The sequence below is a fragment of the Erithacus rubecula genome (assembly GCF_903797595.1).
Source record: "Erithacus rubecula genome assembly, chromosome: 18".
Lineage (NCBI taxonomy): Eukaryota > Metazoa > Chordata > Aves > Passeriformes > Muscicapidae > Erithacus > Erithacus rubecula.
Window position 1 is genome coordinate 12,197,962 of NC_136670.1, and position 22,174 is coordinate 12,220,135.

The 22,174-nt window shown below is 38.3% G+C and overlaps 1 protein-coding gene across 1 annotated transcript; it reads right to left on the minus strand.

The window, feature by feature from the left end:
- Positions 1 to 844: 844 nt before the first annotated feature.
- SPO11 (SPO11 initiator of meiotic double strand breaks) lies at positions 845 to 11,524 on the minus strand. The gene is made up of 13 exons (XM_079321691.1): positions 11,387 to 11,524; positions 9,942 to 10,055; positions 7,509 to 7,597; positions 6,871 to 6,937; positions 6,553 to 6,661; positions 5,893 to 5,979; positions 4,565 to 4,601; positions 4,231 to 4,340; positions 3,270 to 3,369; positions 2,748 to 2,785; positions 2,032 to 2,108; positions 1,727 to 1,838; positions 845 to 1,471 (listed from the first exon to the last, which is right to left on the minus strand). The coding sequence occupies exons 1-13, from the start codon at positions 11,482 to 11,484 to the stop codon at positions 1,352 to 1,354; spliced, it is 1,158 nt and encodes a 385-aa protein (XP_079177817.1). The 5' UTR covers positions 11,485 to 11,524; the 3' UTR covers positions 845 to 1,351.
- Between the last annotated feature and the right edge of the window lie 10,650 nt (positions 11,525 to 22,174).

The window sequence follows — 22,174 nt, forward strand, 5'->3', positions numbered from 1 at the left end:
CCGGGGGAGCGGCGGGCGGGGCCGGGGAGCGGCGGGAGCGGCGGGAGCGGCGGGAGCAGCGGGAGGGGCCGGGGGAGCGGCGGGCGGGGCCGGGGAGCGGCGGGAGCGGCGGGAGCGGCGGGAGGGGCGGGAGGGGCCGGGGAGCGGCGGGAGGGGCCGGGGGAGCGGCGGGAGCGGCGGGAGGGGCCGGGGAGCGGCGGGAGCGGCGGGAGGGGCCGGGGAGCGGCGGGAGCAGCGGGCGGGGCCGGGGAGCGGCGGGCGGGGCCGGGGGAGCGGCGGGGGCGGCGGGCGGGACCGGGGAGCGGCGGGCGGGGCCGGGGAGCGGCGGGCGGGGCCGGCAGGGACCGAAGGGGAGCCCCGGTGCCTTTACAGGAGGGAGAGTCTCATGTTCTTGCTGCAGACGCCGCAAATTGGGTGTTTTTTTGGGTGTCCCTGACCTGACCCTCCTGTGGAGCAGCGGCTGCTGGACCAGCCCTGATTCTCTGTTGTAACTCTGCCACTGTACTAGAATTGAAAAGGACGTTTCGTTCGGGTTTACAGCTGTAAAAAGCCCCAACTAAATAAATCTACTGAAAATAGCGTCTGTAAGATCTGTGCTGGTGGCTGTGGAGATCGATTTTGGAGGAACTTCTATGCAGACTCCTTCACATAAAAATTAATGTACACTTTAATCACCACGGTTTTCTGCTTCTCATTACTGTTTTACAGCCAACTAAATAAATAAAGCGAACAAGGGATTCTGTTATGATGTGCATTATTAACAGGATTGTTTATTAAATTCTTAATCAGTAACATCCTCTTTCTTATTTGTTCATTGAAGACAAATGTCAATTTGATTGCTGGAAGATTTATAGCTGCTTGAGATATCTGGCTTTTAGTTCTGAAGTTACAGTGAACACAAAACCCCACAATGCTGTATCTAAAATAATTTCCAAAAAGAGGCATGGGCAATAAATTCTTGAGCTAATCTTTCACTCCCTTCAAATACAAAGAGCTTAGTACAGCATCATGCAGTGCTTTAAGACAGAAGGCAAAACAATTCCTGGATATATTTTTGAACTTCACGTTTTTCTGGCCAGAAAGAACATATTTCATTATCTTTTCTATGTGTACTATTGCATTTGGCACTGTTTCACAGCAGAAACCACTGAATGGAAGTAGCAGTAGTCTGCAAAAATCATAATTACTCTTACAGTTTGGACAAAGAAAAAGAGAAAATTATATTCTAGGTACAGAGATACAGAAAGTGAACAAGAAACTGGTAGATACTCCTTTGTCTCTGCACTCTTTTTCCTTAAGTGCAGTCAAGTTAAATCAATTTATAGAAAACATTTCATTTGCAGAGCAGCATTCATAGCCATCCACCAAACTGCAGTTTGTTTGGTAAATAGACTCTGGATAGGTAATCTGATGAGAGAGAAGTTAAAACTTGAATTTCAGCCTTCAGTTTAGATGCTGCCATAATTTCCAGCTAAAAGAGGGGGGGGGAAAAAAAGAGAAAAATTAATGTGTGTAGGAAGTTAAGTAAGAAAATTCCATCCACTCATTGTATGTGCATGTAGAGCTGTAAAGTTGTTCAGAGACATCCCAGGCTTTCTCTATCTTGCCTTCTTTTAGGGCTAAAAAACCTTTGGCTGATTCTGCTAAGAGAATCCTAAGAGCTTGTAATATATAGGATTTGTCCTGTGGGGAGTGAGAAATAGAAAACAGTAAAGTTTATACAAACCTCTTTTTTCCACAGTGGCTGACAAGCAATGTAAGGTCTCTTTTGAATGCTTGCTAACTTATTTTCATCTTGCTTAGTAAATGGAATTAAGGCATCTTTGCATATGTTTAATCTGCAAAGAAAATAAAATTCTTAAATTTTCTCACACACTTAAAAACGTATTTGTCCCTCTTATTTCCTTATATTAAACCAAAGGAATGCCTGAAAAGAGTTAATTTAAATGGATTTTGGTGCAGTAAGTCAGACTGCATTTCCTGTCTGTGGAACAGAAAGATACTTCCTTTTCTTCTGAGGAAACAACTCACCTCTTGAGATCAGATGGAAGGAGACCAAGCCACTTGACAGAGGGAACAGTGAGATGATGGGCCTCAAAGGACATTGACTAGAAGAAGAAAGGTCAGCTATAACATTCTTTAGTTTAACTTGGGATTTTCTTGTTCCATTTCTCTGCTGGACAGTTCACCCATCTGCTCCTGCCCTCTGCCTTCACCTATACTTGCCTGCCTTCCACGTTGTGTTTCCATGCCTTGTCTGTAGCCATGGAACATGATAATACTTTCTTGCTCCTCTTCCATAATGTTCCACACTAACACAAGTATCCCTAAGCAAATTCTCATGCCAGAATAAAATCTTTACCAGCATAACACAATTTTGTGGAGAATCTCCCATCTTACCTTTAGGTTCTCCTCCTCCCAAGGTCCCTCCAGCCTTCATTCTTCTTCTAAGGCAGAAACAAACCTAAATCTAATTTCTATTTGGATTGCCTGAAAACTGCCTGTGCAGCTGAGAAAAACTATGAAATATGTTTCAATGAAACACCTGCCATTACTATCCAGTTTCTTTTTGTTGCAGGAAGAAGCTCTTTCTACAGACACACAAGTCCTAAAAATCACTTCATTGTGTTGAAACAAAATGGTAAAGGGCAGCACCCATTCTGACAAAGGTTGTAGTATTTCATACATTCCAGCTTCCAGGCTGAACTACAAAACAATATAATTGAAGGGGAAAAAAATATACTCACCAGAGATCCATATTTGTAGACACACATTATTTCTACACCTGGGGTACAGAATAGCAAAAGTCAAGTGTCTGGCTGCACAACAGGCATGTTTAAGGAGACTGTTCAAAAAATCAGTTTTATGGCACAATAGTTATGGTTTAATGATCATTGAGGTACTTATAGTTCATATATACTCTTAGAATATGTCAAAGCAATCAGAATCTCAGTGTGTCACCTTTATATAGTTAAATGTTTCACACTCTCTGTGTGCAGTCAATTCAAACCCAAGGATAACCTGCTCTTTTACACATTGTCTAACATCTCTTATTAAAAGTGTCTTTCTTTATCCTGTGTAATTCATATCTTTTAGTACTATTGCTTTGAGCTGCTGCTTCTCACTTTGCAGTAATCTCCCTAATTTCAGGTGGGATCAATGTAGAGACCTTCTGATTGTGGCGGATTTCTGAACTCTCAGAACCTTCCCAAGGACATTTGCAACAAATTTTGTTTTCCTTTTATGCTTTAGAACATCTACAGATTTACCATGTGGATCTGCATCCATAAGGGTGTAAACAGGAATTTGAAAAGAATCCCACAGCTTCCTGACCAAAAGTCGTGTATTAAGATCTGGTACGCCTCTTCCCTAAAGAAATAAAAGAGAAGCAGACAGTTTGAAATTAACTGAAACAACATCTGGCTGCATATGTGTTTACATTTGCCATTTAAAAGCAAGCAAACAAACAAAATGCTGGCAGGAACATTTCTGCAGCAGCTGCTTTGAAGGGAAAGTTCTACCCTGCTATTTTAGCTTTGTGCAGAGGGAGGGCCAGGCTGGGAGCAGCTGGGCAGGTGTTCTGGATTATGGGAGCTGCAGAAGCATCAGACATTCCTCTGTTCAAGGAATTAATTTGTAAGGTCTGGGAGTTAATATATCAATGTTCCCTGGTGTCTGCATAGGCTGGTGTAAGAAGGCCACTTTTTTATCTTAAAAAAATAGTTATGGCATTAATGGAACTTGCTGTGTCTGACTGAAGCTGGACCATATGTGGCATAGCACAGTGGAAGTGCTTATCTCTTGGCAGAATGTTTTTTCCTCATTGTGTGCATATTTCATTTACACATTCCTGTTAATTCCCCTGGCTCCATAGCTCTTTCAGTACAATCCAAAGTCAACCAATTCTGTTTCTTTTGGGTTTGCAAAACCTCAGGTCCTGAAGGACAAAAGGTCACTCAACAGCTGAGCCTTTCTGAGGCTGAGCAGCAACTTTGCAGCAGCACAGGAAGCTGATAAGCTACCAAGCTCTAAGGAGATGTTTGGAGGAAATAAGTCCTTAGAGTGTGTATTTCATATTTCCATGAGGATAATTAAATTTAAAAAATTATTGTTAAATATGTTTCATATTAATTTTATTATGGCCTTCTGCCCAAGTTTGAGCAGCTCTATAATGCTAAAGTATTCCTTAAATGAAGTGTAGCTGGAGGATGTGAAATACAAGGTGCATACCGTGATCATGATACATGGGGCCACTTTATTGAAGAAGTCATCATCCAAGAGTCTCTGGAAAGTTGCATCTTTTTCTACAATTAATATAAATTTGGCATGTGAAGTTAAATCTTTTGTGTTAAGGCCAGCTGCATGTAAAATGATCCATCACACCAATCAATTAAAAGCAACTGCTCTGAAATATCTGTTCTGGAGCCAAGAGCAGTGACCATGACTCAATTTCAGAGCCAACAAGGAAAGCAAAAATTACCAGAACCTTGTTTGACTTGGAATATTCCTTGTTTTTACTTTCTTTTTTTTCCATCTATGATTAGAGTTCTTGCTCAAAGGATACTTTTAATTCCTTGAACATTAGATGGCACAGTGACTGCCTAAAACAACAAAAATGAGATTAATAATTTTAAATAGAGAAAATGATATATTTTAAAACAACAATATTAGGTAATGAAGGACACGATTTCATCCTGAAACCACCATTCCTCCTCTATATGCAAGATCAGTTCTGACATTTTCACCTTTTTACAAGTGTGTTCAACTATTCATATGCACTATTGTGCAGTGGTCTAGAGTCCTCCTGTCATTACAAGATGCTTTGCAAAGGTATTTGTGCCACTGTTGCAGAAAACTGTTCATCCTATGAGCATGATGGAGATAATAATACTCTGATTAATGTTTTATCTCTCTTAGCCAGAAAAAAAATCTGCTTGGTGTGAAGATTGCAAATTGAATACAGACTGAAAATATTTAAACATTCCTTTTGTAGGACCATTAAATTTATTCTTTTACTGACCTCTAACCTGATTTTACGAGTATTTTTGAGCAATAACTTGAAGACATGGTGATGTTTACTTTACATCTTCAATTAGGATTGGCTGAGTCTGGCAAGCATATGGATGAGAAAACAGGAACTGGGGGAAGAACTTGGTCAAAGGGAATGTATATATGGAAGTGTGTGGTCTGTTTTAACTCCTGACTATAAATCACCCTCAGTGCCAGGGTGGGACAACTCAGCAAATAAAAATATAGAGATCAGTAAAAGGGGACTTAATGCTTACAAGAAACTGTAATGGGCAGCTAAGGTTACCTTTCAATTTCAAAATTACCAGCTAAGGCTTACAATGAACACATTTTTCTGAAAATTGTGACAGTAGTTAGCAAATCTGAGTTTTACTCGTGTTTTCATTCTCTGCACTGCTGCAGAAAATCTTCAGGACTATGTCAGTGGAATCTCATGTGCTTAAACCAATTTTGACTTGTTCTCTCTCTCTGCCAGAATTCAATTTGTTGTGACAGAAATGCTGTATGTTCAGAGGGCCCAGGATTCCTTGCTTCAAGAGCACTCATTTGAAAGAACACTGTAAGATAAAGCCTAAGATATATAATATATCCAAACTTCTCTGCAAAGATCCCATGGCAGAAGGTAGTGCTAAAAACCATATCCCAAGATTTATTTATTCCTGGTGAGTCTAGAGCTAAGCTTCAGAATTACACAACAGTTAAGCAATATTTTCATCTGCTTTATTCACCCAGGTTGTAATGCTTCAATTTGCCACAAACAGAGGTTTGTATAATAAATGCACAATGTAACCTGAGCTACAAGGAGTGCAGGATATCTTGTACAGGCAGATGTTATGGATTGTGTTTGTGGTTTATAATACATACTGTGGCACTGCAGGTACAGTTCACTTTTGTACCATCTTCCTCGGTGTAACTTAAATTACCAGCAATAAAACCTTTAGTTGTAGCCAGCTGGAAAAAAATGGGAAGTTACTGTATTGCACAGAGAAGCAAGCAAGAAATCTCTGAAAAGAATTCTGACTGTGATTCACTGCCATGTCTTTTAAACACTAAGCAATGTTTTATCCTCGTGGACATAAGGACTTACTTACAATAAATTATTTTAGGTATTGAGGAACACTTGTAGGAAATGAGATACAAGTCAATATGACAGGTAGTTACATTTCTGATGTACATAAGTTTTCATTTAACCCCCAAATTATCAATTCATTTGAGTAAAAACTTGTAAACAGGTGTTTTGCACTCTGAAGGTCAAGCACTGCCCCCATTAGATGATAACAAAAGCCCCTGTGATTTTAGCTGGCAGTTTGTCCCATGCCCTTTGGAAAAAGCAAACAATGAATTTTCTGTGAAGAAAAAACCTTTTGAATGCACAATAAACCATAACTAGGTTTCATAAGCACCAATAAGACTTTTAATTATTTAATTCTAGCTGCCAACTTTTTGTGATATTTCCCCTTTCAGTTAAATCAGTTTAATAAGATTTGGAAATAATGACAAAAATATTGATAAGAAGACACTTACCACATGTAGACTTCTCCGAGGTATCTTAAGCATGCAAGAAATGTCATTGATTATTTGATCCACAATACTTTGGCTTCCAAACAGTAGAGTATCTGAATAATATATATCTCTATCAAGACAAAATATTAAAAATATTTCTAATTACAATACTGAAACATCTGCAGGCTTGAGAATTTTTGAAAGAATGTGGTTAACCAGATAAACCTAAAGCATTTCATGTACAGGAATCCTAAAGGTTTGCATCCTACAGGTTGATTTTCACAAAAAATATACTCAAAACACAGTTTTATTTGAAATTGCAGAAATTGACTCAGTTACCTTTTAGTTGCATAAGTGTTGCTCTGCACCATCTTGTAGATCATTGATAATACTTTGAGTATCAGAGCTGAAAAAAATACATTTTACAAAATATTCTATCCATTTTCAGAAATGTGCATACAATAATTTGTCTTTATATGAGATCAAATTTGTGTCCCATAAAAAAATGTTTGAAATGTACTATGAAAATACAGAAAGGCTGTACCATTCAATAGATTCAATAATTTCTATCACCAGGAGAAAAAATATGAGGGAATTAAGTGAGAAAATATATGCACTAATGTCCAGGCCAAGAAATGAAATGACTGAGTTAGAAAAAGAAATGAGCTTATTGTCTGCATTCCAAGATTCCTTTCTTGGCCAGCTTTTTGAAAAAGGATGATGTTTTTTTTAATTGATATCCATTAAGGGAGGGGAGAAACTCTAAGAATATTGTATTCATTTCACTGTCACTCACTGTAATTTAATAGAAGATAAAAGAGAAAAGCTGAAAGGCTGATCATAGTATCAGGTTTTATCAGCTACACACTTCCAAATTATAGTGCATAATATTTTAATTTTTGGATTTTTATGAACTTGGGAACTAAGGAGGAAAAAAGAAAATCCCAAGAACTCTATTTTGGATATTTTTTACTTACCAAATCTTCTTGCTGATTGAGGGCAGTCACTTCTTATTTGTTTGGTAGTACAACCTGGTCTCATCTGTAGACCTACAGAGTCTTTATATCTGACATAATGCAAACAAACACAATAAAGTGCAAACTCCCTGAGTACAGGTAAATTTTTCTCTGCAAGGTAACTGAGACTCAGAAACCCCTTTCCTATGATTAAATGCAGCAGTGCTGTTTTCAGACTCAGCACAGAAACCATCAGCTTGAGTGGGCTTGGGGTGGCCAAAAGAAAAAGCAGCAAAGAGTTTCAGGAAGGTGCTTCAAGACTGAATTAAAGTATTGAGTAGATAAGTTTCCAGACAAAAATAGAGGAAAGAAAAGTATTTTATACATGTTTAGAACTGTTAATATATCAGCTTCAGTAATCACTTAGTAGGAAAACAGAGGAATAAATGAGAAGAAAAAATCTGGATTATTGTTAAAATAAAAATCATCTGACACAACTGACTTTGTGAGGTAGACTGTGTGAAAAATGTTACTATTTCAGAATACAATAATATTATGTAAATTATGCCCTTAATTTATTATCAGAATAACTTAATTCTGTTATTAAGTGTTGGAAACAAAAGTGGGGTGTATCCTGCTCTGTAAACAGTTGTTTAACCTAAATGAGCTCCACTATTTCATGCTTCACCATTTCACCAAAAGAATCAATTCTTTTCTTAGGGACACTTCATTATTTTACTTAAAATTAATTTAATGCCTTATGATCCCACCTTTAAAGCATCCTTTTCCATTTCAGAGTTTTTTATGCACGTTTAAGAAGTGCTGCTGGTTTAATGGCTATAATTTTATCCCAAACCACGCCACGTTTCCGAATTCCTTGGTCCCGGGTTTTGCTCCGTGTGTCCTTTGGGTGGCGGAGCGCACACGCTGCACAAATCTACAGGGACAGCAGCGTCTGCCCGCCAGCTTTAAAGTAACTTTATTGCCTTTGTGTTGCAACATTTTAAAGTTATTTGGGCTTTTCGCTTGCCCGCTCCCAACATTGTAACTGAAAAGGAGGAAAACTGTAATCAAGAGTGCGCTGAATGACTCTCGGGTTGAAGCTGGATCACTCCCCTTCTTCCCAGGACTGCCTGCTCCAGCAAGAGTGCTTTTCTCAAACACATATCTGAGATTACTCTTCTCCACCAGAAATAATGGTTCTGCTCTTTTTGATGTGATTGACGACTCTTATTTTTAACATACTGTGATCTTAACTCGTTTTAATTTGAACGTTTTTCCCCATATGTGTTCAGATGGTAACATTTGTTTTTCTAGCATGGAATGTCATTTCCCCAAAGACTGCCAAAAATTGCAAAACTTTGTAAGAGTATTTTAATTTTACAGACATCCGAGTGAAACATTTTTGTCAAACTATCAAGACACAAACCATTAAATTCCCTGGAACCTACAAGCTTTTCAGTTAACTGATTACCTTCAGGCCCCTCAGGTTTTTTGATTGGCAGAAGTTTATTGTTCTCATTAAATGAGTATTCCACCAGAGTGTTATGCCTGGAGAGTTTGCTGTGCTTCCTCAAGCTTAAATGTTTGTAATGTGTGCACTTACTAGCACCTCTGCAATCTTATCAATCTGAATATCCTTTAACTCACTGATGTCCAAAGCTCTTACAAGGCCAGAGGCAGATTTGGGTCTTTCTTTATTTTTTTGGAGATGTATTGCAGAAATCACCTAATCTCTTAGATTTGAGGATTTTCAGTTTAAATGAACTCCTTGGGAAAATTCTGCTGCATAAAGAACTTCTACAAATCACAGAATGTGCTATAAAGGAGGACAGATTTCTTTTTCTCTGATCCTTTCTAGGTCAGCTGGCAGAAGATCTGAAATACAGATAAGGTACTGAAAACTTGGTTTGCTTTATTTTGCTGGTAATGAACTTAGAACAGCACACAGGCAAGAAACAGCAGAGAGAGGTGAGAAGCATCTTCTCTGAAGAATAAAAGGATAAGTTTATCACTCTGATTTTAAGAAATACGATATCATGAGGAAAAGCAGTGAAAAGGAAAGAGGAAGCACTCAAAGGATTTGAAGAATAGAACTGCTAGTGATTTCTTCCAGCCTAAGCCAGGTTTTTTCACTCTAACACAACCTATCATTTCTGGTTTCTACTGCTTCCAGAAAAGGACTGTTAATAGGACCTCCCTTTCCAACCCCTATTACAGTAGTTTTACATTTCCCTTTGTGCTGGGGTCTGCTATTATTTAATACATGATCCCTGTTCAAAGTGGTTACTAAGCATTACTTTTTATTTGTCCATTACTTTTTAGAATTATTTCTTGATTCTAATGCTTATAGAATGATTATGTATGATTGACTTTTCTGGAAGTTACATAATCAAATTCATATTCATGGCATTTATATTAATAGAAGGCAGGACTTAAATATTTAGTGCTTACTCTATGTTCCTCCAGTCTGCTCTGTTAGCCACTGTGAGAACAGGTGCTTTTTTTTGGGCCAGGCTTTGAAGAACACCTTGGATAACATTTTCTATTGCTTCAAGGACCTCAGAACTGAAACAAAGAGAATTAATGACACAGATCATATGATAAAATCTAGTTCTACTTTAAGTTTTGTCAGCTATCCCCATTCTTACAAAAAATCATGTGAGACAAAACTGCTTGCAGCATACTTTAGTTTCAGAGATGTGGACTAACTTTCATTTTTTAATTTTGTTTTGCTCAGTTTCCCTAAAATCTTTGCCTTTCCATTGCAAATGCATGACTAGAGGAACACAATTTAAAGTATATTTCTATTCAACCCTGTAACCATCAAATTTTTCTCCAGCTGAACTTCTAGACCAACTGGCTGGTTTGTGACTAATGATTAATGTTTTACTATAAATGAGGTAATATTGGCTTTGGCCATGATTTTGGCAAAGTTGTTTGTAAATGCTATAAATTTAAAAAGTGTTCAAGAATACAAATACTTCCTGTTGTACCATTGCACATTAACCTTTTGATCTGCTGCCCTGAACAAACTCTTAAGGATTTTAATTACATGAAGGCTCAGTCTCAACAGACACACCATGGAAAGAATCAAATCTGTATCTTTCACCTAAAAAGAAAGTAGCCTTGCAGCAGATCCCTTACAGCAAAATTCCAAGCTGCTTTGAGTGTTATGACAGATGCTTTTTATTTTCATAAGCAATTTGACTCCAGCATTTCAGCTGTCCTTAAAATTACAAGTGTACTCTGCACCATCCTAAATCTAGGTAAGAATTAAAGAACTCGTGGGACTTATTTTAGCTCAAAGTTTTATCAGCAAAAGTCCAATTCTGTCATTAATATACTGAGAAAAGATGAGTCAATACCAGTGCATGCCACAAAAAAAATGAATTATCTCAAATCAGCAAGATTTTAAAAATTATGCACCTTGAGCAAGCTAGCAAGATACACAAAAGAAACAGTTACAAATTAATATCTGCAATGTAATAAACCAGTACACTGTAAAACTTAGAACTGGGCATTGCTAAAATTGTGAGCCAAAGAAATCTCCAAATAATAATGCTAATAATATCCTTTTCTTTTTAAAATACTTTCATGATGCTCCCAGACTGTTCTAGATGCTGAGGCTGATATACTGTTTGCAAAAAGACTCTTTAAAAATCAATGAGGGTTTTTTTGTTGGTGTAATTCAGTATGCTCATTTTGTCAGTTTTCTGTATTTCTGTAGCCACAGACTTTTTGGAGAAGTCTGAGGGAATAAAGCTGCTGTTTCCAATTCTAGACCCCATTTGTTTCTGTATTAGATTATGTTTTTGCTTTAGCATGGGCCTGTTTGGTGCAATAGTGTCCTACCTATTTAAGCATTACCACAGAGTGCTATTTTTTATATTTTTCACCTGGGGACATGGCTCTCCTGACCAGACAGACTTGTTTTCCTGAAGCTGGCCTTGTTCCCAGCTGGAGTTTCAGTGGAACACAGATTGTGCTCCTCCATTAAGGCTGGTGCAGATCAGTCCAGTTCTCTTGATAAGGAAGAAGCCCTGTTAAAAAGAGACAAAATGAGGTTTATCACAGAAATTGAAAATGGCTCTTCTGCTTGCTGGGTGTAAAACTCATGACCTAAACTCAGAGCACGGGGTCATGGAAAAATAGCAGAAATTTGCTGTAGAAACCAAAACCAAGGTTTTCCCATCCTTCCTAACTAAACATCTAAGGGTTTCTCCTTCTCTTTATATTGAGCAGCAGCTGGCACACCCATCCTGACCAGCTGAGAGCTTTTCCCACCCACCCTGTCAGACTTTTCAGGCCTTTTCCTGACAAACTTAGAACTTCTCCCACCCTTCCAGACCAACCAAGGGCTTTTCCTGCTCCTCCTGACCAACCAAGGGATTCTCCAACACTTCTTAAATAACCAAGGACTTTTCCTGCCATTCGGGAATCACTGAGGGCTTTTTCCGGCCTTTCTGACTGACTGAGGGTTTTTCCCACCCCTCATGACCAGCTGAGGGATTTTCCTATCCCAACTGCCCAACTAAGAGATTTTTCCTCTTTTCTTAATTAACTAAAGGCTTTTCCCCACCCTTTCAGACCAAACAAAGGCTTTTCCTGCTCTTCCTAACCAACCAAATGATTGTCCAACACTTCTTAATTAACCAAGGACTTGTTCTGGAATGACTGAGGGTTTTTCCGACCCCTCATGACCAGCTGAGTGCTTTTCCTATCTCGACTGACCAATTTAATTGGCTTTTCCTATTCTTCCTGACTGACCAAGAGCTTTTCCTGACCTACCAAGTGATTCCCCAACATTTCTTAATTAACCAAGGACTTCTCCTGCCATTACAAATGACTGAGGGCTTTTCCCACCCTTTCTGACCAGCTGAGGGCTTTTCCTAGCCGACTGCCCAACTGTGGGCAAAAGTGGAGAAAAATCTCCAAAAGGGGAGATTTTTCCGCTTTTCTTGGCCAACCAAAGGCTTTTCCCAGCTTTCCTGACTGACCAAGGGGCTTTTCCCACCTGTCCTGGCTGCTCCTGCTGCTCTGGGTGCCTGAGGGCTTTTCCCGCCTTTTCCTGACGGACAGCGCGTGGCCCCGCCCACCCTGAGGCGCCATGGCCATGGCTGCTCTGCCCTCAGGCCCGGCCATGGAGCTGCTGTGTGACCACAACCCCAGAGCAGCCGCTTTTCTGCAATAACCTGCTAGGCCCAACACCCTTTCCTCACCCAGCCATTTCCCCTTCCCGTCATCTCAAATATCTGCTCCTGCCTCTGTCAGATCTCATGTCTGACCCCAAAGCTGAGGGAGATGGAGCTCCAGTGAAATATCTGCTCCTGCCTCTGTCAGATCTCCTGTCTGACCCCGAAGCTGAGGGAGATGGAGCTCCAGTGAAGCTCCTGCTGTTGGAAAATCCATCTCCTTCCCCAAACTGGAACTCAGCTTCTACTGAGATTAAAGATTTAGTGTTACTTTTTATCGTTTGCCTTCAGCAACGGTTTACGACGGTCTTGCGATGAGTTGTCAAATCTTTCTCAATACGCTGTTAAAGTCTTGTATTCCGAACAAAGAGTCATGAATCACTGGCTTCCAGTAAAGCTGAAATTTAAGAAAAGAATATTAAGTTTTGTAAGGGTTATAGCTGAACTGGATTGTTGTTATTCACGTGGCCAGAGGCAGCGCTGCACAATGGGTGACACAGCCAGACACTGAGGTGAATTTGGGAAGAAACCCCACACATTATGAGTATTTTTGTGCATTTCATCTTTGGACATTTGGATTTTCCTACAAAAAATCCAGTCTTTCATTTCAGAATGTTTAAATTCATGGTGATTGCAAAGAGAAAGTGCAGCACTCCTGGGAATCCTGGCACTCGGTGGTTCTGCAGTGATTTTGTGTGCACAGATCAGGGCTCCAGCCCCATCAGCTCCAAACATTACAAACTTAAACTGCACTTATCATCTGCCAAGGTGTATTTTCCACTCATAACCATGTAATCATAATTGATTCCTCATTAGAGGTCTCTCTGAGAGTGTTAGAAGTTACTTAGGAGATAAATATCTTAAGGCTTGTCCTTTCTAGGGAAAATTTTTCAAAGCTCCCTGTTGATAACATCGTGTTTAGTGCACAGCAGTCAGCAGTGTTGGAACTGTGCTCAATCCAGCTCACAGCCAGCAGCATTTCAAACATGGTGATGCTTAGACTTGTTAGCAAGTTAGATAATGGAGATTTTTAAATGTTGCTCCATTAGCTACTGCCACTGAACCTTTGTTCTTTGGTACTCGTATGAGTGAGCAATCCAAATCCAGCCTGGGTAGGAAATTAAAAAATTAATGCATTGATTTATTCAAGGAAAACCTCAGGCTATGAGGATGTGAGTACAAGGTGCTTCAATTAACTGAGCGAGGCCAAAGAAAGAGGAATTAATAAATTGAAATTTTCAGATCTTTCATCTTAAGTCTTTGGCCTTTAGGTATCTTGAGATCACTCTGAAAATATTTATGTAAAATCTCTGTAGCTCTTTCCAACAACTCAACATCAAAATCAACAGATTTTTGTTTGATATGGAGCTGCCAAAATTATACCATGCCCCCAGCAAGAGATTGCAAACAAAACTAAATACACCAACTTATGAGAAGCAAATTTAATGACTTACTTCTTCACAGCATTGAACAACAATCGTAAGAACCCCAACTAAAATACTTGTTGTTTATATCTGAGTTAACAAAACCAAGTAACAATAACAAAAATTTTCATGCTTCCAACTCAATACTACACACATATATGTAAATATAAATATATCTAACCAGATAAATTTGTAGCCAGAATATGATAACTAAATCAACTACTATCAATAAATGGACTAGCAGATTATTTTCCTAGAATCCTCTTTATTTATTGATTTAGTTTCCCTCTTTAAAATCTTCTTGTCAAAAACCTCATCAAAATTACATTCCAAATATTGACTGCATTTGTCTAAAAATTATAGAAATATGTACATTTATAGATAAATGTGTATAAATATATAACTCGAATATGTGTTTATATGCATTATTATGTATAAGGAAAATTGCTAGGAAAGCAAACAAGGAACCATTTTTAAATGTTAAGGTGGGAAGAAAGAAATAAAGGCAGCAGTGGAGGGATGCAGTTTTCTCATCCTGCCTCTACCAGGCTGTACAGTAGATGGCACCACAGGTGCCAGAGAAAATGTTAACCACTCCAAAATTGTTAAATTCAACACCATGATGGAACAGGAGCAACATCTATCACCTGCCAATTACACAAAAAATTACTGATCTATTTGTAACGGGCAAAGCCCAGAGAAATAGGGGATGAAATGTCACTCACTGCTAACAGGTCACAACTTCTAATGGGATATCTCCTTCCAAATAACATTGGTGGTTAAAAAAAAAACCCAAAATAATGCATGTGTGCAGCCTACCTGGCTCCAGAGTGAGAAACACCTGCAAAATATTTATTCTGTGGTGAGTCAAGTCACTGTGAGAGGAAGTGGGGTTTTGTTACCATCTCTTCTTTTGGTATTTTGTCTTTCTGCCAGAAATAAACTCTACAGATAATTCTTAAAAGGAAAAGTACCTTTCATCTAACCTCTGACAATTTTGAGCCCCACATTTTCTAAGGCTTTTAGAGACAGTAAAGTATGTTTGGTGACAAGGAAAAATAGGTATTTGAGACAAAGAAACACAAGGCAAATTCAATAAAAGATTACTTTTTAACAGTTTAGGCTAAATTCCATGTGCACCCATAGTAATTAAGCTACAAACAGACAGCACTATATGACTGAACATTTGAACATATAATTTTAAATGCTGAGAAGTTTGAGCTTGCCCTGTATTATCTTAGTCACTATTCCTCCCTCTCTCCTGGCCTGGTCTCACACTAAGACAGAACATTCCTCCAGCCTATTAGGAAAAATTCTGATTAAAAAATGTGTTGAAGGGGAAATATGTTGAAACAAACAAATGAAAGATATTTGTACTAAAATATAACTGGAAAGCAAGAATCACTTCTATTCCATGCTCATATGACAGCTTGAAAATAGCAATATTGAAAACAGCTGCACCATTTCTTCTGGCTTTCAAAAAGTAAAATGTCTTATTTTCTGTTTTCCTTTTGTTGGCAAAATCCTAGAAAGCATGAATACTCAGGTGTGGTTTTACTCTTCAAACACAGAAATGCCACCTGCTGTACATTAAAACTGTTTGAGCCTGAATCTGCTGCATTTATGGGAATGCTACACTAGTGGTGTCATAATCCCAGATTTCTGCCAACAGGTAAAACTTGGGGTGGACTTCAGACAGTTGTTATTAACTATTTAATAATCCCTGGGGAAAATGAAGTCAGAGGATGATGTAGGAGTTCTGACACTGAGTACTCTGGGCCATATAAAGGATGGGTGGGGCAGCTGATTAACATTCTACTTCATTTTTGGAAGTCTAGATTAAAATCAACTTTATGTAATTCTTTAAAATGCATTTGGTGATTTTAATTAAGCTACTAATATTAATTGGTCCACACCACAAAAATGCCAGGGGCACTGTGATGTAATTTTGGATAAATGGCAACCTTTGCTTTTGAGGGTCTTAAGGCTCAGTAAAAAGTATATCAGATAAAAAAAATAACATGGATCTCTTATTTGGTTTTTCTTTTTTCCAGGCAACTTTCTGCAGGCTGCTTTAGGAAGGAACAGAAGACCCACCCAGATGTCCCACAGCCAAAGGTGTGTACAGCTCACAGCCACGGGAAGGTGTTAATGAAATGTCTGTGTAATAAAACTGTGGAGTCTGTGCACATAAATACAAACTCCTATAATATAAAATTCTCCCTGACTGATCTCATGTATTGTTCCCAAAGGGAGTTTAGTGCAGAATTTGGACCTTGAAAAATTGAATAGAATAAATTTATATTATTCTCTAAAGAGAAAAATCTTCTGGCAGAAATAGGAGTTTGGAGCTGTTGACTAAGGACTTTTCTAAACTGGAAAGTGGAATGGAATTGCTATTGCAGGATCAGCTATTCTACAATGACTTATTTACCCATGACTTTTCCAGACTAGAATATCCACACAGGGAGATATTATGGATAGTTGATTCAGAAATAACTATTTTGGTCACTTTTCCCACACAGAGAAATGCACAGTGTCCATGCATAGCTGTAGTAAGCTTGGTTTATTTTTTATAGAAAAATGCTTTTTGTCTGATATATAACACATGGCAAAATAGGAAAGTTGAAAGTGAATTTTGAAGAAGATCATGATGCAATTGATTCAAATCCTTTATTTAATTTACTAATATAAATATATTATTATAATTTATTATGATTACTTACATACTAAAAGCATCTCTACATCTGCAAGGTTAAGTCCATTACAGGATGTTGCATCAGTTTAACTAAATCATTAAAAATCTCTCATTTCCAATTAAGTCAGAGCAAAAATATTAACAAAATTACTTGCTGTAGTTTCTGATTGCTGGGTCTCACATCTCACTCATCAGTCTTGGGGTAACATCATACACATTGTTAGAAATATACAACAGTTCTATGCTTCTGCAAAATCCAGGCTTTTTTGGTGTTAGCACATTCATTTTAATAAACAATGAATGAACAAGAAATAGCCATTTGCTGCCAGCAGTACCTTTGCTAGGTTAAGAATTCCTTTTTGTGCCTTAGGAACAGATGGATGACAAGTGGGTTTAGCATTTATTAACAGAATTCCTTTCTAAAAATCTGATGTAGTGTTAATTTATTATTTCAACATTTTTCTACATGTTCTCTACTCTGTGACATTAAACGGTCTCTCCTGCACTGTACTGGAATGTTTCCATGTTTGGATCCACTCATGAGAAGTTTTGAGTCAGGAATGCAAGATTGGGACTCTAACATGGTAAGAAGAAATAAAAAATATAGAAATTATATTGTTGAATAAAGCATCAACCATCCATTAGTCCTAAGAAAAGAGTAACCAAAGCTTTCTTTATAAATCAAACTGAAGTTTATCTTTCAACCCTTTAGTGAGGTTTGATACTTCATCAGAAGGGAAATTAAAATACTCATCAACCAATCCGGATCCTTAGGTGGTGCAGAGATCTGAATGAGATCATATCCACAGCAAAATTATGGAATGCTAGGAAGCAAATCAGGAGAGCCAATTCCTCACTCTCATTTTAATGATGGGGTGCCTCATATTAGTTATGAAATGTAAGCAAATAATAGGTGTTGCTGGACAGCTGCTCTTACACTACACTGGCTCTTCACTCTGAAAGATTCAAGCAGGAGAGAACCATTCCTTTCAGTTTTAAATACATTGATTTTCTACATATTTCAGCCATTTTGTGATGGCAAATACATTAAAATCTTCATTTTTTGCATGTATTTTGAATAACAAAGGCATAACCTTCAAATTCAGAGACTGGAGGATCAGCTTTTTGTAGCACATCTTTTCATTTCAATTGTGTCCATCTTCCAGGAACTTGTTTTACCTTCATATTTCACTTGCTCTCCTCATGTGGAGAGGAAAACAACAGAACATAAATCAAAGAGATCACTGTGCTCATATAAGGGCGTTTTGTCACTGACAATGTAGAACAAATTTATTTAAATTATGCAAAAAACAACATTTATGGAGAATCAAACTGATTTCAAAACCTAGTAGAAAACTTCTCTTTTCATAACCTCTGTAGTATCTGCTTTATAAGAAATGTTCTTGCAGAATATCCAGTCATTACCCTCATTCATACTAATTTTCTGCTGTTATGGGGTAAAAACAACAGGCTTGATTTATTTTTTTTCCTGTGTTGCAGATCATTCCATTTTCTCTTTGAGAGCTAAACTGAAAGTGAACTTTTACTCTGAAATTATACACTTCACTGTTTTATATGACACATTTGCAATAAACATATTAAATTATATACTGTGATGCTAAGGCAGTGTAATAAAAGTGCTTGTTGCTGAGTGCTTGAGAAACTATGAAACAATTGTTTTCAAGTTTTCAGAACTGCAAAATCCCCAAATGGACTTGATGTTTGAGAGACATTTCTGTGCAGCACAAATGAATAATTTTCAAAAGAAAAACCTGCAAGTTTTGCCAACTGACCTCCTAGGTAGAGCCTTGCCCATAAATGCAGAGAGGCAGATTGGTGCTAACGATATGTAAAGTTCATCTTTGTACTCCATTCGTTCTCACTTCATTACTGGCAAGATTAGTAATAGCCAATTTGCATTGATTTATACCAGCTATTTACAGTCCCCAGGGCACAGAAGTTATTCATCCATGGAAAAACCTGTCATACTCTCCTTTTTTCTAGTCATGCCTCTATCTATGTGGTAATAGAGGGATGGAGTTTCTGCCTCTGGTGTGTCCTGCACAGAAGCCAAAGTCTCCAAAGCCAAGTACAACAGAAAAACAGGGCTGTGCCAATAGCTGGGATGGTGACCTAAAGATTACAATGAGAAAAAGGCTGAAGTTCTCAAACCCTCTCTTACACTGATTTGAACAGGCACAGGCAGCTCCCAGACACCTCTGTGCACCAATTTGGCAAGGAAAAAGGCAGTGATGGAGCAGAGCAGGGAGCTGGCAGTGAAGCTGGACAAACTCAGATGGGGCTGGTTAAGCTGTGCCCAGTTTTGGCTCCTCCAGTCCAAGATCAGTGTGGAGAATCAACAGGAGTTTCAGCAGGAGGTGCTGGGATACTCTGGGTCAAGAGCTCAGGGTAGAAATGGAGGGACTGAGGGTGCTGGATGTGTTTGTCCTGGCAAAACAGAGGCCAGGGACTGGTCTCTGCCTGCACAGCAGTTGACAGCCAAGTTCAGGGTAGGTAGTGTCACAACACAGAAAAAGGAGCAATGGCCATAAATCACAGCGTGGGAGGTTCAGTTGAAAATTAGGAAGAAATGTTACTCATTTTTCAGGCATTCTTTGAAAAGCAAAAACAAAACCCCCTCAAAAACTACAGAAACAACACCCAAGTATGACTACAGCTGAAAAAAACAATTAAAACCAAAAAATTTGCCATCCTTTGGTTTCTTATTGTTTCAGATATCTCCTACTTTTAATATTACAGTATTATACACATTTAATCATTAGCCATGTTACATACATATATTACCTGATTTTGTTGAAAATTCTTTGTGTGCAATTAGTAGTTGATAGAATGCCATTTTTTGTTAAGGAACAAATTCTTTTTCTACAAACAAACCCCAATAGTGCTTAATTTGCAATGCAATATTGACTATCATCTCTGAATCAAAAATCAGTTCTTCACAATGAATTCATTCAATTGTTTGAGCACTATTGCACCACTGTGTACAAGACTAAAAGGAAAAGTTTGAAAAAACCTCCGTTGAAAGGAAACTACAAAACTCCATTGGCCCAAAACCCATGAGTGTGCTAATTAACAAGAAGCAGTTACTTGAATAATCAAGACAGGTTTTTTCTTGTATTTATTACCTGCACTTCCAGGTATTTGTTACCTCAGCTGTGATATTTATCTAAGCATTGGTTTAGAGCACCACATGTGTGCAGCAATGAAGGGGTTAATTTTGATCACTCAAACTGCAGATATTCCATTTAAGGCACTTTGTGATATGAGCAAGTTTTCACCTTTCCCTCAGGATTTTAAATTCACTAGCACTTTTCAGATGGCTTACAGCAATTTTAGAGCCTCCCAAACACAGTTCCAACCATTCAGCTGTTCAGTACCCACTGAGAGAATTGGTTTCCTTTCCTTTGCAACTTTTCAGTTTCCACAGACCAGTAGTTAATATTTTCAATACAGACTCTCTGTTCAAGAAACACAAAATGTTTACAACATGGGTGACATAATTATCTCTACACTGTTAAAACCCAAGACGTGGATTTGCCTACAGGCAGACTAAGGCTTTCTCCACAGAAAAATTGTGATGGCAAAGATAATGTCTAGAGATATATAGATATAGATTTATGCTTTATTACATTGACTAGTGTTTGAAGGTTTTCTTTCTTTAAACCCATTCCTGAGAGTTTACCCCTGTTGTACTGAGTCCATCAGTTTGGATCTGGTTTAACAATGTCTCTGTGCTTCAACATAGGGCTGCAAGGACTCACATAAATTTTCTTGATGAGAGAAGCTTTTGTATGAACTTCTTAAAACAGTTGGCAACAAAATATAAGAAACATCTACCACACTTCACTGGATTGGATTAAGGGATGAAAAAGAGGAGAGCAAACACCACAACACTTTGTAGTCCTGTTTGACAACTAAGGGATAAATTGCATCCTGCCTTCTATTCTTAATAAAAAGCATAAGACTATTATACTTGTTAATCCAAAGTCCACCTAGACTAATATTCTCCTTCTGACAGCAAGAAATACTGAACATTGTGAGAAGAGTAAACCAGTGTTTGATAATATATTCCCAATATGTTAATGACCCAAAGACTTCTGGAATAACTGGTGGGACTCTGTATTCAAGGACTTTTGGTGGTGTTTTGTATTCATCAAGTTTTTTTAATGCACATTTTTAATATAACACATCCTCAGACAGGGAGATCCATAGATTAACTACTCATTCTCAAAGATGTGTGTCTTGAACCTGCCATCTCCTAATTAGTTATGATGCTCCTCACTTATGATGTTGAGCAAGAATAATCAGCCTTTTTCCACCTTTGCCATGCAAATAGGTTGAGGTTTTGGTGGGTTTTTTTTTTCCAGAATTTTAACTTATTTCCACTCTGCTTCTCCTGACTCCTATTGCCATGGAACAGGGAAAGAAGAAAAAAAAAAAAAAAAAAAAAAGCAAGAAAATAAGATGAAAATGGGACAAAAAGACATAACCACTTAGAAGCCTAAAGCAAGAATTCAGTGCTCAGAATGTTTGCATGTCTGTCTGGGCAGAGAGTGAGAGCAGGAAAATAGGCTGGGCCCAAACACAGAGGAAGGAGAGTGGAAATCCCCAAATGACAGGAACAGGTGTCAACTTCAGGCAAAACCCATTGCCTGGTTTTAATGACACAGGTATTGAGGTTTAGAGGGAATTTTGGCCATCAGAAATCAGAACTTGGCTGGAAGCTACACATTCCCTATTCCTTCCTTTCCTCTGTATTTGTCAGGTCTGCAATCCAATGAAAAAAAATACAGTTTTAAATTCCTCGGTGTCTGGGAATACACAGGCAGGTTTTACCTCCTTTTTATCCCTGCAGTCCCACTAATATTTCAGCCCATGAGAATCTGAGATCACAGTTTGGCTTTAAGGAAATTCAGTGTACTGAGGTACACTAAGGAGATACACCATCTCCTCTCACCACTGGAGGAAACATTTTTGCACTAGCCTGACAAAGAACTTGGGTGTCATTAAGATAAAATAGATTATGGAGAATTTGATATATGTGCAAATGCTTCCAGATATTTAATCAATGGGGAAGCAGTGGAACAGGTTTAGGCAGCCTACAGGTTGATGACCTGTTCTGATAAAACCTGGCTGGACTATTGAAGTCATTCAATATCCATCCCTGCTGCAGTTTCTCATGGCCAGCTACTTACATGGGGCACAGATTCCTGATTTTATTACCTTTTAACTTGCTACCCTCATACAGGTTATTGGAATAGGATATAAGAAAGTAATCTGAAAGCAACATTGAAGTTTTACCTATCCAGAAAGAACCCCCAACAAATCTCAACAATAGACAACCCCCCC